The sequence below is a fragment of the Helianthus annuus genome, chromosome 7, assembly GCF_002127325.2.
Source record: "Helianthus annuus cultivar XRQ/B chromosome 7, HanXRQr2.0-SUNRISE, whole genome shotgun sequence".
Lineage (NCBI taxonomy): Eukaryota > Viridiplantae > Streptophyta > Magnoliopsida > Asterales > Asteraceae > Helianthus > Helianthus annuus.
In genome coordinates, this window is record NC_035439.2 from 17,525,568 (window position 1) to 17,540,348 (window position 14,781).

At 37.4% G+C, this 14,781-nt stretch overlaps 3 protein-coding genes across 3 annotated transcripts; 1 reads left to right on the plus strand and 2 right to left on the minus strand.

Moving 5' to 3' along the window:
- The first annotated feature begins 1,553 nt into the window (after positions 1-1,553).
- Positions 1,554-5,068, plus strand: LOC110867970 (UDP-glucose 4-epimerase GEPI48). The gene is made up of 9 exons (XM_022117033.2): positions 1,554-1,879; positions 2,985-3,034; positions 3,303-3,438; positions 3,631-3,732; positions 3,803-4,030; positions 4,155-4,233; positions 4,373-4,455; positions 4,621-4,712; positions 4,848-5,068. The coding sequence occupies exons 1-9, from the start codon at positions 1,691-1,693 to the stop codon at positions 4,954-4,956; spliced, it is 1,068 nt and encodes a 355-aa protein (XP_021972725.2). The 5' UTR covers positions 1,554-1,690; the 3' UTR covers positions 4,957-5,068.
- A 23-nt stretch (positions 5,069-5,091) lies between these two features.
- Positions 5,092-7,373, minus strand: LOC110867969 (phosphatidylinositol 4-kinase gamma 4). The gene is made up of 2 exons (XM_022117032.2): positions 5,759-7,373; positions 5,092-5,636 (listed from the first exon to the last, which is right to left on the minus strand). The coding sequence occupies exons 1-2, from the start codon at positions 7,016-7,018 to the stop codon at positions 5,247-5,249; spliced, it is 1,650 nt and encodes a 549-aa protein (XP_021972724.1). The 5' UTR covers positions 7,019-7,373; the 3' UTR covers positions 5,092-5,246.
- Positions 7,374-7,857: 484 nt separating this feature from the next.
- On the minus strand, positions 7,858-12,684 carry LOC110867968 (polygalacturonase At1g48100). The gene is made up of 7 exons (XM_022117031.2): positions 12,218-12,684; positions 9,777-9,908; positions 9,435-9,662; positions 9,206-9,250; positions 8,916-9,123; positions 8,592-8,782; positions 7,858-8,505 (listed from the first exon to the last, which is right to left on the minus strand). Exons 1-7 carry the CDS (start codon positions 12,632-12,634, stop codon positions 8,113-8,115), a joined length of 1,614 nt encoding a protein of 537 aa, XP_021972723.1. The 5' UTR covers positions 12,635-12,684; the 3' UTR covers positions 7,858-8,112.
- Between the last annotated feature and the right edge of the window lie 2,097 nt (positions 12,685-14,781).

A 14,781-nucleotide genomic window follows, 5' to 3' on the forward strand; every position in this document is an offset into this window, starting at 1 on the left:
AGATCCTACTAAATTTGACCCAGGTCCCTTACAGGACCTCTAAACGCTGAACAAGGGCAAGACCCTTACCAAACCGTTCCCTTAACCCCCAACCAGGTAGCCAACATACCTCCATATAGACCGTGGAGATATGAATGGTGAAAATCTTTTATTTTATATAGACAGTAAAATAATGCCAAGACACCACGGACAAACGATAAGGAAAGATCACCTTCAACATAAGCAACTAGTTATTAAAGTCATTAATACAAAACCAAATAAAAAGTGCAAAAGATTAAAAATAAAAAGTATTATACTAAACACTTGTCTTCACCAAGTGATGTAAGAGACTTAGGCAAACATGGCCTTGATTGTCAAGAACTCTTACGATCAATCTTGGATCCCGAGACGACTCACACACTCTATGATGGACAATGGATGATGGTGGTGGATGATGGTGTTATGGTGGTGGTGGGTGGTGGATGAAGTGTGAGAGAGGTGGTGTGCCAAGGGATGAGTTGCATTGAAACCAAGCACTCCTATTTATAGGCTGAACAGAAGGCTGGGCACGGCCCCGTGTCCGCTGGACACGCCCCCGTGCCTGTCTGACACTCTTCATTAATTGTAATTCGCAATTACAATTAATGCGCCTGCTGTACTTTCGCCACGCCCCCGTGTCCGCTGGACACGGCCCCGTGGTGGGCAATAAAAGCTTTTATAGGTTTGTCTTTTCTGCTACTTCTTGGGCACGGCCCCGTGCTGGCTGAGCACGGGGCGTGTTCAGTCTTCTGTCTTCTCTATTTTGCTTGGGAGGATGACGTTGAGCGGTCGGACAATCCACTTGTGTTCCTTTTCTTGTATTTATGTTAGATTTAGCTGTCTTTTTGCTTCTTTTGTGAATTTGAGCTCATTTAATTCTGAAAATACAAAAGGAAGACAAAAGCACTCTTTTTCTAACATTAGTACTTAAAAAGGGTTAGTTTTATGCCTTATTTGATGTATTTTATATGTTGCATTTTACACACATCAGCCAGTTCATCAATATATTGGCGATCGAGGTGAAGTTGCACGGAGTTGCAGGAAGTCCATTCGTCTTCAGGGTGAATATTGTCTTCTGGGTGAAAATTACACTGAATATGAAGAAGATGAATACATATTTGTCATAGAAGGTCTGAGCAACAAGAGTGGCCAATCTTCTTAATGGATTATTTTGCGTGAATCTGATGAAAAAGCCGTATATGTTCTTACTTCTTACAGTTGGGGGTTAAGAAAGATAAACGGGGAGGGGAAGGTGGGTCCACTTTTTTATATTTAAATAATAATTGTGGACCTTACTTATGTTTATAAATGATTAATTAATGTTATTTGTTAATGGATGACATTTTAGTTATTTCACACTCATTTAATACCAAAGACTAACTCTTATCCACGTTAGGAACTATCCGAGAACGAATGTACAAAAGTTGAAGATTGTAAATGTAATTTAAAAGTGTAGTGACTATCGATGAAAGCGCAGCAAACCAAATATCCGGGCATATTTGTCTAATTTAAAATCCTATTTTTATACATGCTTATAAATACACACAGCCAGCCTCAACAATCCCCACATGATTTCAGGCTTTGTTCCCCTGTCGTCGGTCGGTCATCTCTCTTCCATCGATATATACGTACACCGCTCAGTTTTTTAATCTCACCGACTACAGAACTACGCATGGCGGCGCCCTTGTGCATATTGGTGACCGGTGGTGCCGGTTATATAGGGAGTCACACCGTGTTGCAGCTGCTGCTAGACGGTTACAACACGGTGGTGGTCGACAATTTAGATAACTCGTCCGAAGAAGCTATCACACGAGTTCGACAACTCGCCGGAGATCGTGCGCATAACCTATCTTTTCACAAGGTGTCTTTCGGTATAAAAAAAACAATTGTAATATTATATGTGTGTAGCTCCTTCAACTGTTCAGATTATATAAAACAGGAACTGTATTGCATACTTATCATGTAAATGATATATAATATTACAATCAAATACCTTCTTGATAGACTTAAAACTAAAAACATTATTTGTAGACGCATGTCATCCCTATCCGGTGAAAATATATTTTTTATTTTCTTGTGTTTTTATCGTTACTAAAAACACCATACTTAGAATAAAAAAGCAAAAGAAAATTTCACCTATGTTGTCCCACAACCTGTGGGCGTCCATAATCGCCTCCATCTTTATAGACCAGGTATTGTAATTTGTAGGAGTTAGTATAGGGCAGTTGAATGAAACGGAGTTTTCTTTTGCGGGATTAGGGTTTGTAACGATTGACATGGTGTTGAGGCGTAGGATTTTTGGCATGTAAATGGATCAGAACTTGAAGCTCTGATACCAAATGTTGGGTATCAAATAGCAACAATAAGTAACGGAGGTGAAATAGCAGAGTAAGATTGATAGCCGAAAGCTTTTTATATTATTGAATGATTCAGCACTGATTACAAAGAAGAATTTTCGACTAATTTATTGAAGCTAACAAAACACTGCTTAAATAGTAAATAAACACAACTGAAAATGCAGAAAATAATGCAACGTAAACCATAAGACCTGGTACCCCACCAACGGTCGACTCCACGTGCAGTTTCCATTAACTTCGGTCAACATTGACCAACAGACATGTTTTAACCTCTCGTTGACTCATTCTTTAAGTAATCTGAGGGAATTTACAATATTGGGTTGAAATTTGGCCGAAATAGGACCACCGTTGACCGCCTAGCGATTAATCGGTCATTACTAGGTGAACCTCCGATTAATGATTGATTGGCGACTAACCAGAGCCTAGGTGGGATTTTTACAACCATGTCTTGTAGGGAAATGAATTTGCTTGAAATCAAATGCATCAGGGTGTTTGCTACTCTCTAGGTTGAATCATTTTTCATGATTATTATTATTATTCGTTTGATTGGCTCTGTTTATTTTTTTAATGAGTAACACTAGAATTCTCAACTCTTGTGCTTCACTGCAGACGGACGTCCGGGATAAGCCTGCATTAGAGCGGCTTTTTGCTACTACAAAGTATGCACATCTCTCTTCACTACTATTGTTGTGATTCTTGTTTTCTGATGATTTGCAGATGATTTTGGCAAGACTGTTACATAAATTCAAAATGTGAAAACACATTTAGTATTTCGAATTCTTATGTAGGCATTCTTCTCTTTTTTTGGAACGGCAAAAAAAAAAAAAAAAAAACACAGAATTTGCCAACTTCTGTCTTTATTATGATTTTTCTTTTTGGATGGTATTACTAACTTTTGTATATCTACGGATTCTCGTTGCAATATAGGATTGACGCAGTTATACATTTTGCTGGATTAAAGGCAGTTGGTGAAAGTGTGGAGAAGCCTTTGATGTATTATAACAATAATATTATTGGTACTATAACTCTCTTGGAAGTTATGGCTGCCTATGGATGCAAGAAGGTATCTCATTTATTCTTACTTGTTCATGGAACTTGCATTTGCGAAATCCCCCCCCCCCCCCTCTTTTGTGGGTCCTATCCTGTTTCTACTAAATTGGACCCACAATCGCATCTTCAGTTATTGCATACCATTTAAGACTAAAAAGTATGTTGACGAAGCATGGTTGTATGTTTTTTTTTTTGAACTTTTCAGCTTGTGTTTTCATCATCGGCTACGGTATATGGTTGGCCAAAGGAGTTACCATGCACAGAAGAGTTCCCCTTGTCTGCGGCCAACCCATATGGACGAACCAAGGTATTATATTATTTATACATAAATTGGTAAAAAAATGTCACGTTTTATGTAATGGATTAAATCCCATCAGCTCATGATCGAGGAGATATGCCGTGATATATATGCATCAGATCCCGAGTGGAAATTTGTATTGTTAAGGTATTTCAACCCTGTTGGAGCACATCCTAGTGGCCGAATTGGTGAAGATCCTCATGGAATCCCAAATAATCTTATGCCTTATATTCAACATGTTGCTGTTGGTAGGCAACCCGCACTCCAAGTTTACGGAACTGATTACTCCACAAATGATGGAACCGGGGTATGCTTTAGTTTCCATTGTAGCGTTTATTTTTAACTTAAAAGGTAATGAATTGTTTATTACATGTGATGGTTTCCTTGATGCAATTCTAATCTTTCTACCAATTTTTTTTAATAATTATTAGGTACGCGATTACATCCATGTTGTAGATCTAGCAGATGGTCATAAGGCTGCATTGACAAAACTTTCTGATCCTAAAATAGGTTGGTCTTTTTAGTCATTTTTTATGGCTGATAAGTAAAGCTTAAGTTACACGCGTCACTGCGTAAATGGCGGGTTCATGACAGTAATTTTGTTTCAACTTTTTGACACAAAGTTCTCTGGTTTTATCGGTTTTTTTAGGTTGTGAAGTTTACAACTTGGGGACGGGTAAAGGGACGTCGGTTATGGAGATGGTATCAGCATTCGAAAAGGCTTCCGGAAAGGTACTGCATTTGTGAAGATTCCTTTATTTAACTTTGTTGGAGTGTTTTAGACTGATGTTGACAAATAGTCAAACGGTTGATTTTGACTATCTGAAAGTCAACTGTTGTGTATTTTGATTACTTATCGCTATATAACAACTATAAGCTTTGATATTGGTTCTCCAGAAAATCCCATTAGTAAAGACTGGGCGACGGCATGGCGATGCTGAGATTATTTATGCATCAACCGCAAAGGCAGAACGTGAGTTGAATTGGAAGTAAGTGTTTAACCGATTATTTTTTAGTGGATAGAAAATCAGTTTATTAACAAATATAGAATGATACTTTAATAATAGATTATTAATCTTATAAAAAAATAATAATGGGAAAACAATATTGGGTTGTAATTGTAGGGCAAAGTATGGAATAGAGGAGATGTGTAGAGATCAATGGAACTGGGCAAGCAAGAACCCATACGGTTATCAACCCGACCCAAACCAAAGAAACAAAGTGAACGAATAAACAGTCATATGGTGTATCATTACAAGTATAGTATCATGCTTGCTCGTTTACATGTATCGAAACTAAATGTATCATATAATAAACAAAATATTGAATTTGTTTGAAGTTGTTAGGTGGCGTAGCGCAGTACATAAATTACGCTAAAAATCAAAGTTTATTGATATAATTACGTAATCTCATGTCTATACAGAGATAGATCGTAGTAAAAATGTCGTAACTTTGACAACAAAGCAATCAATCATCCACACCTTACATCGTACATACAACCTACACAAACCAAACCCAAGACCTTAAAGATCATGTTTCCCTGAAACCTTGTCAAGCTCAAAATCTAAGAGGTCCGAAACGATTGCAAGGAACTCGGCTTCAGCTGTTCCGGGGAGCCTAATACTGGAAGCCTTCTGGAGAATTTTTTCGATAATGGATTCCTCGTTGAGAGTCTCTCGACATAGAATCCGCCCTATGGTGTAAGGACTCAGTCCTCTGCTTGCACCTTTCTTTAAAAGCATAGTAGATACGCGTAAAGTGCGTGCACACTCACGCGACAGGTCCCATCCGTTTGAGCTCAGGACCGCCAAGTCTTGCTCAGCGTCCAGTGTTTGGATGTAGTCCACGGTTTCACGCGAGAATGGTTCGCGCGCTTGTGGCCAGTAGAGCCAGTCAAATGTGCAATCTTCAAACTGCATGAGACCACAAGAGCAGCGTTAGTCTAGCGGTGAGCAAATAACCGAATCAACCGAAAATAGTGGTTCGGTTTTGGTTTTTGATTTGTGGCCGTTTTGATGATGATCGTGTTACTTACGTTTTCAGGCAAGCAGTAACCATGGTCGATAGGAATTAGCACCACGCGATCACCTTCGCGGTTCATCAAAATGTTCCCAGCATGCCTATCAGCATTCGCGGCCCTTATATCAAACACCGCGATCTTATGAACCTCTTCCACCGGAAAATCGCGAGGACCCATATCCTCGCAACTTCCACAGTTTTTCATAAACATTTGTAACGACCCGAGCTTGACATTCCCCGGTCCACCATCATAACCTTTCGGATGATTAAACTCTCCGTTTAAGCATTTCGCCATGACCGTAGGAGGCACACCCGCAAAACCGGTCTCCGTATCCCCAGAACCCCGTGGCCCGCCCTTCGGGTGGTCTAGTATGTATGCTGCAACTTCCCGCAATGCGCCCTCACCTACTTTCGTCCCCCGTTTTAACCCTTCACCGTTTTTCGACACAGGCAGCCCTTGAGGGTTATTCACCGCCATCGGTTCTTCATCTATCGGCTTGAAAACCGCAGCATACCGATTCCCTGACGGATGCTGCATAAAGTATGTCCCTCCGGTCCCCTCCGACGATCTAATCGGTTTTCTCCCTTTTCGCAGCCCCTCAAACGCCGAATCCACCATACTCGATATAATCGAAGATAGTTCACGACTCGGGCCGACAGTAACCGCCTGCAACGGCGAATCGATATCCGGGGGCTTCTTCAAATTCATCTCCTCCTCAACAAGATTCCTATCATCTGACCTTTCAACCACTAAATGAACCACAGCATCATGATTATTACATATATCATCAATCAACCTATGATCATCAAGCTTCTCACCATTACACAAAATCTCATGATCTTCAACATCAATAATCAATCCAACCCCTTTAGCCTTTTCCAACACCAACTGTTTCAAATACTTCACATTCCTAAACCTATCAACCTCAAACTCAAACTCCTCCCCAACCGCGGTCTCAACCGTTATCACAAGCAAATCCGAGACCCCAATAATCAAATGAAGCACATCACCGCTACACACACCATAATCTCGAACAAGCGAATTATTCCTCGACAACTCTCTCCCGCCAAAAACCAACTTCTGTTTCTTCACCACAAACCCGTTACACGTTTGAATCCTATGTTTAACCGTACCAATCGAATCCGACTCCATAACCCTCATCGGTATAACCAAACCGCCAACCGTGATATAAATCACAATCGATTCGCTGCTCCCGAAGCACCCGGAGCCGGACTTCTTCAAAACCGGAGTCAAAGCAACGTCAACAATTGACATTGTATGAATTCCCGCCAATTTTTAATCTCTTTTTTAAATTTCTTGGATGTAATAGTTAATCATATATCATATATGTACAGAATATACACAACATATATAACAACAAACAAGGTAGGCGATTATTGTAAAATTTCTATATTCAGAAACACAAAAGAGCAAGACCCGAATGCCCTTTCGAAAGAAAGACCCCGAATGACCTTAAAACAAAATTTGAGCTGTGAATATTGAAACATTCAATGGTGACAAATATGATAAGGGGAAGAAGAGGATTGGGACACAAAGGGGAATGATGATGGTGAATTGGGGTGTTTCTGAAGGGGGAAACCTTTTTTTGCAAATGTATGGATTCTTACCTGATTTAGAAAGAATCAAAAGGCAAATTCAAGAATTTGGCCAACTTATATTGGTCCTGAAGATGGATGGACCATGAATATTTGCAGATTTTCCTCAAAATAGAAATGTCGCGGATTTAGTGCCGGTTTTGTTGCCAGTTTTTAAGTATGTTTTGTTTCATAGAAACAGGGGTGAGTAAGTTTAGGTCCGGACCGAAAATAACCGACCCGAACCCAAGTACCTAGGTATTTAGATCGGTTCCAATTTTTCATATAAAATCGGGTCGGGTCGGTTCTCGGTTCTTTTTATGGTGAAACCCAACTTGGATCTATGGACCGGAACCGACCCTATATTTAGGGTAGTGAATCGGTTCTGTATTTTATGTTTGATCGGTTCTCGGGTCAGGTCGGGTAATGGTCGGGTAGGGTCGGGTTTTTCTCTTTGCTCACCCCTACATAGAAATGAAACACCTTGACATGTTAAACAACCCAAACCTTTCTTATATATACATTGAGGAAATCATGGTTTATTTATCTGATCTGACCCAATAAAAACAAACACTTAACTCTATATGACACCAAATCTGTCTCAATAGACTAAGACTCATGGGTATCTTGGCTACTACCAACACTACTATTATCTGTATAAATATAATCTATTACTACAAAGAATATGCATTTGTTTGACTTTCTAAAAGTCCGACTTCAAGGGGCCGGGGCAGATAGTCAAACTGACCACACACATTTTACACAATCCCTTCACTAGCATGTATCATGATCAGCTTGAACATGACTGCTGGATGGCTTCCCGACTTGCAGACACTCGACTGGCGGCACCGCGGGTGATAGAAGCTGGCCGAAAGTCTTCCAGCAAAACGCGTCGTAAAGATGGTATCGTTCTTGAATCGGTTTTAGATTTATACCGTTTAGATGCACATCCGTGCATGGCATGCTGTCGCTACACGCAAAATGCACGGGTTTTACGGTGTACGTTCCTCTTATACGCTCGTAGTTGATTCCCGATAGTGCAACAGCCGATGATTGGTTTTTACAAGTGCTTTTGTCGCAGTAGAATTGATCGATTACTATCGGTAATTGAACTTCAGAAACTTGAATGTTGGAGAACTGTACATTCTGCACTGACCCTGATCCACCCTGCATAATTACGGTTTGACCTCAAAAGTCAAAACTTGAGCCACTTATGCTTGTGTTCCATTAGTGGGTAAAAATAGTAACTTTACCTGCCATGTTTTGATTCTTACACCATTCATGGTGTTATGCATCATGACGTCTCGAACAGTGATATTCGAGACACACGCTTTCGTGTTATCTTTTCCTAGACTTCCAATACTGATACCATGACCCGGTCCACAATTTACGTTATGTATGTATACGTTTGAACACCCGGTTTGTATCGATACACAATCATCTCCTGCACCAATAAGAAGTATATCAAAAGATTTGAACAAAAAAGTGTTTTGACCCGACCCATTTTAACATGTTACCCAACCCGTCCACTTTGATAGCGCTACACGTTAAACCATCAAGATACTTGAAGTAATTACCACACGAGAGATCAGTAGTGTGGATCAAAACATCCTTAGAGTTTTGTAAATGAATCCCATCGGTGTTCGGGCTATCAGCAGGAGACGAGACGTGGAAGTTGTATACCGAAACTCCCACGCAATTATCGAATTTCAGGTGACATTGAGGGCTGTTTTGGATAGTTATGCCGGTCACAGTTACATCAAAGCTTCCGTAAAACCGAATCGCCTGTTTCAACACCGTAACACATCTCAATGATCTGTAAATCTATATAAAAGTTCTTATTATAGGTACGTAAAAGGGTACTTACAGTCGGTTTTATGCTCGGCATATTGCCTCCAAGTGAGTTAGTTATCTGCCATATAAATGAGTCGATTTGGGTTATGTTTGGGCAAGACAAAAAATAAATATAAAGAAAACATGTTTGACGGGTCAAGAGTCGTTCAAAGTGACTTTTTTTTATCGGAAAGTGTTTGTGGGCCAGCCCGTTTGACCTGTCCATTTTATGGCTATAATATGTGGTTAGAAGATTTAATTACCGATGAATTGTTGGTTTGTTTGGTTGTGCCATTGATGGGTATTATTAGTTTTAGTTCATCGTCTAGAGGATCATTTAACCGCGAGTCTTTCCACCATATCGAGCCACTGCCATCGACGGTTCCTCCCCCTTGAATGGTCAACCCTACTAGTTTTGTGAACAAGATCCACTGAAACAGCCCTGATCCATATGGTTTGAAGCTTGATGGTGCAATTATGGTTCCATCAATCTGTCCATATTCAATGTGTCCACAACAAATTAAAGATTAATAGTAAGTTTTGTGCATTTGTGATTTTTATAAAACTAGAAGGGTAGAAAGTGAAAGTTGAGTTCACAAAATTACCTGAAAAATAATGTTATGTTGGCAATATGGCCCAGAGAATGTAATGGGCCCCAGAAGGAACTTGTATGGTGATGGTACAATAATTTTGGACCCTGTGACTTTACATGCAGCTGCCCAAGCCCCTTCAAACGCCTATTACAATAAAAAAAAATTAAATTTAATTAATACAATAAATAAATCGATATATTTGATTATTTTTTGCCTGCTAATGATGTCTAAAGTGTTATAAAATAAGAATAAAATAAAAAACACCTTTCTGAAAAAATGAAATATACTTGATTTTATGTAATAAATACTTGTTAAACATGCCAAAACAAAACTTTACGTAAAAAATTACTAAAAAGGTTTTTAACTAATTATTGACTGCCTTTAAAAAAAACTTATTATTGAATACCTAAGACTGCCTTTAGAAAAAACTTATTGTTGAATACCTAAAATAACTTGTAAAAAAAAACTGATTATTGAATACCTAAGATAATTTGTAACAAAAAGTTGAAAAATACATATCATAATTACTTTTATTGAAGTCCGTATTATTCGATTTGTTTAAGAAAATAAATCTTAATTACCAAAGTTTAACTGATGATATTTTTAAAAGTTAAAAATAAAAAACAAACCACACTTCATCGGCTATGAGAACTTTTTTCTTCCCCAAAAAAGGATTACAAAATTCCATATGGATGTGCTGTTTCTAACACACATGGAGAATTATATTAACAAAACTTTAAATATATTAAATAAAACTTTACAGCCTTGTGAACTTGTACATATAATAATGTAAACATGCATTCACAATTTACATATATGTTTTTTTTCTTTGAGTTATGATTTGTTCAATTAGGCTATGTGGTGTGGTCATGACTCAAATAATTATCATCACTCTTCACGTTAGCGTCATGTCACCCACCCTCATCCATCAACCTAATCCACTACCCTATATGGTGTGGACCATGACCCCACTATCATCATCCACCAGTCAAAATCTTCTAATTAATTGAAAGAGAGTCATGGTTACCATGAATTAAAGCATGCGAACCACCATGGTTTGCACAGGGAGGCGGTGGAGTGGTGGTTCCATGGTCCTACGTGACAATCCATGACCTAAACCACCATCCTCATACCCTATAGTCTTATGTCAGTTCAGGTCAAATTTCAAATTTGTATCATTTTCGTTCCTGACATTCTTGAAACATGTCAGTTTCGTCCAAAAAAACATGAGTTAACTGTCATTTTCGTTCGTGTAGTTTGTCCAATTATTCGATTTAACCTTAGTTTTTTGGACGGAATTGGCATGTTTCAAGAATGTCAGAGACTGATACAAATTTGAAATTTGACTTAATTGAACAAATCATAGGGACGAAAATAACATTTAACTCTTTTTCTTTCTTAATGGCGAGAACTTTTTTAATTGTGATAACTTGTTGGAAAATTTATAGGACCTTATAAATGGTCTGCTAACCATGGTTGTAAAAATCTCGACTAATCTCCGATTAGTCGCCGATTAATCACTAATCGGAGGTTCACCGATTAATGGCCGATTAATCGCTAGGCGGTCAACTACGGTCCTATTCTGGACAAATTTTAGCCAAACACTGGCTAAATTTCGACCAAACATTATAAATTCCATCCAATTATTTAAAAAAACGGGTTAATGAGGTGTTAAAACATGCATACTTTAAAAAGTACATATAAAAAGGTGTGTGTATATGTATAACTAAAAAATTACATATAAAAATCTTGATCTGATTAATCCCTACTAATCTCGATTAATCGCTAATCGATACCCCACCGTCCGACTAGCGCCTAGAGATTCTTATAATATTGCTGCTAACCAACGACATTTAAAAAAACAGCCTATATTCCAATGATGACATTCAAAGAATCAAATAGAATTAAGACAATTCACAGATGTTGGTTTGGAATTAATCGTACGTTGTAATTAAAATGACATAATCATTTACCTGTTTTTTTATTTAATTTACGGTTTATGATCCGGTGGACATCCACCAACGAAACTTTTCCATTTTCATATTTAAATTAATAAAAGTTAGATAAAAACAATGTTTGCTAAATTCCAAATTAGTTTTCAAAATCTTATGATTATACGGAATTTCAAAAATAACTTATTTATATTATATAATATCTAATAAAATTACTGAGAATTATTTTCTCTCCCAACTTAGAACTAGATACAAATATGATGCAATAAACAAGTCTATAAAGCGTCTCCCATACACACGTCACTAACAATCTAATTTCATACTGTTTTCAAACTGTGGTTTGAAGGTTACGGCTTGCGCCATAACTCATTTAAACAACCGTTTAAGTTTTTCATTGAACGACCCTATGAGTTTCGGGGTGGCGTAGGATTAGTAGGGCCCGCATAAAGACATCATGAATATTTGACAAATACAATTAACTATCAAAGTTTATAAACTTACCTTTGTATCATCAGAACTACCATCCCCTTTGGCACCAAAATCCAACACATTATAAGTAGCAGCAGCGTCCGTAACTGGGCCACCGCCGTTATCATTTTCCGGCGGAGCTGCCGGAGCCTTGCCTATCGGAGGAGCTAACGGAGTCTTAACTTTCGGTGGAGCTGGTGGAGCCTTAACTTTTGGTGATGGAGGTGCTTTATGCGACGACGCTTTCGACTTGGATTTTCCGCCATTGTGGTGGTGCTGGTGCTGGTGGTGGTGGTTGGTGGATTTCTTTTTGGAGAGTGAAGTTGAAATGGTTCTAGTGTGCCAACTTTTTCTTGCATTGCATGTGTGATGGTCAGTTGTTGAGGTCCATAATAATATGGTGATCAGAATTGTAAATGTGAAGCTTTTGAAAGTTGAACAACAACCCATTGCTCCACTCAGGCTGCTGGTTGTGTGAGTGTTCAAGATGACTCAAGAGTGGAATGAATTATGGTATTTATATAAGCAAAAATAATGTAGCTCATTATTTATTTTTATGCTGCTTTTATTTCAGATGTTAACAAAAATATGTATCGTTACATAAATAAATATATTTGTATATATCGTAACTAATTACGTCACCATCATATCCCTCCTTGAATTTGAAGATAATAAAAGAAATAAGGTTTAGGTTTACTCGCTATAACGTGTTTAACATATTTAGGGGTTGTTTGACAACTTCTAAATAGTTAAGTAGTGAATCGGTAAGATGTTTGAATCATTAAGTGTTGAATCAGCAAGAGATCTGAATCATTAAAAGCCAGTATAATGCTTAACCGTTTAGATGCAAATGTCTGACTAATTCAGATAAGAGGTCTTAACCATCGAGACTCAGTATAATGTTTAACCACTTAGAGACAAATGTCTAAATAGTTCAGACATCTGCTCGCGAAACAGACAGTCTGAACCATCAAGTGCTGAACTAGTAATAGTTCTGAACCATTAAAAGGCAAACAATAGCCCCTTAATTTAGTATCTTTGATACTAATAAATATAGAGGTAAAATTCATGTTTAAAACTTTAAGCCACTAAGCCATCATGATTAGTATTGCTGTAACATTTTTTGTCACCTTACTACACAAATCATATCTGAATATGAAAATTATTAGCCTTTTAAAATATAGAAATATTTAGATCGTAAGTTTGTACAACAATTATTATATACATATTTTTATACTAAATAATTTAAACTGTCACTTGATAAACTCAAGTTTCCTGGAGTATTGTGGTAGTTGACAGCTTATATCCTAGTATTGTAGTTGTAGTTAAGAAAATATAGATGAGTTAATAGTGACAAAATTCTGTTTTATTCTTCTAACAATAATATTCCAATTTTTATTACCAAACGACTTCATCAAAAGGCAAGTATTAGTTCCCTTTTCTGTATTAAAATAATCCATTTTAATTTTAAAATAAGCATGCTTTAGAATTTTGATTATCTTATTTTATTTTTTAGTATGAAATCATATTTAAAAAAAAGGGAAAAACAAAACATAGAGCATCTTTTTGAGTGTCACTTCACTTTCATATTATCCCCTCATATATTCTTCATCCTCACTACCCCCCCCCCCCAATTTTACAACTCTAATTCCAATTCTCACTAGTGCTGTTATTAGTTTTGTGCTAGATGGAAAACCTGTGTACAAACACGGATAATTTTTACAAAACCATGCATACCACATTTTATTAAACAATGAATGATTTTTCATTTAATATCAATCAATAATAAAGCTAATTTTGTTAACACAAACAAAAATATGACACATCACCACATTATCTTAACTTTCGGCGACCAAGGGTAAAGACGTGTGTGTGCCTTCCTGCAGCCTCTTCAGTGCTTAAATCACCAACAACAGACCCAAAAATTTTAAAGTCTCATCCGCAGATATATGCTGAAACACACCAAAATAGCCACACACGTCACACATGAATAAAAAGGAGCCGACAAGGTTGCGCCAAACAACCATCTCTAGCTAACTATATATATAAATGAGGTTGCGCCAAACAACCATTTCCAACAAACCATTTCCAACTATCAAGACATAGTTTTCACTTAACTTATCACAGCCTCTTGATACCTGGACGAATGTCACCAAAAACATAGAGTCATAGACATAAGTAAACATATATAAAAAAGAAGCAGCTTACCAACCATTTTATAATTCACATTGATACTAATAGTGAGTGGATTCCTTTGATAAAAGCTACAAATAAAGAGCAATAATTTTAGACTTATAATCTCAAGATAGTGTATAACCTCAATTTTTAAAGGTTTTAAGATGACTGCATATTTGTGTTGGCTGCCTTAATTTTTCTCTATAGCCTAAATGAATTGATTTTTTTAAAAGTTGCAATTTCAGCCACACATTCTTTATAAAGTGCTTGTTTTTAGTTAACAACTGATTCTTATGCAAGGTCCTGTAGTCCCGCTCCATCTTATTTTGCTATCTCACTAAGCTAACCACTGATTCTTTGAGGTGGCCTCTTTGATGAATTTAATTGAAAATGGGTCGATGCGAATTAATTTTTTTACCTTT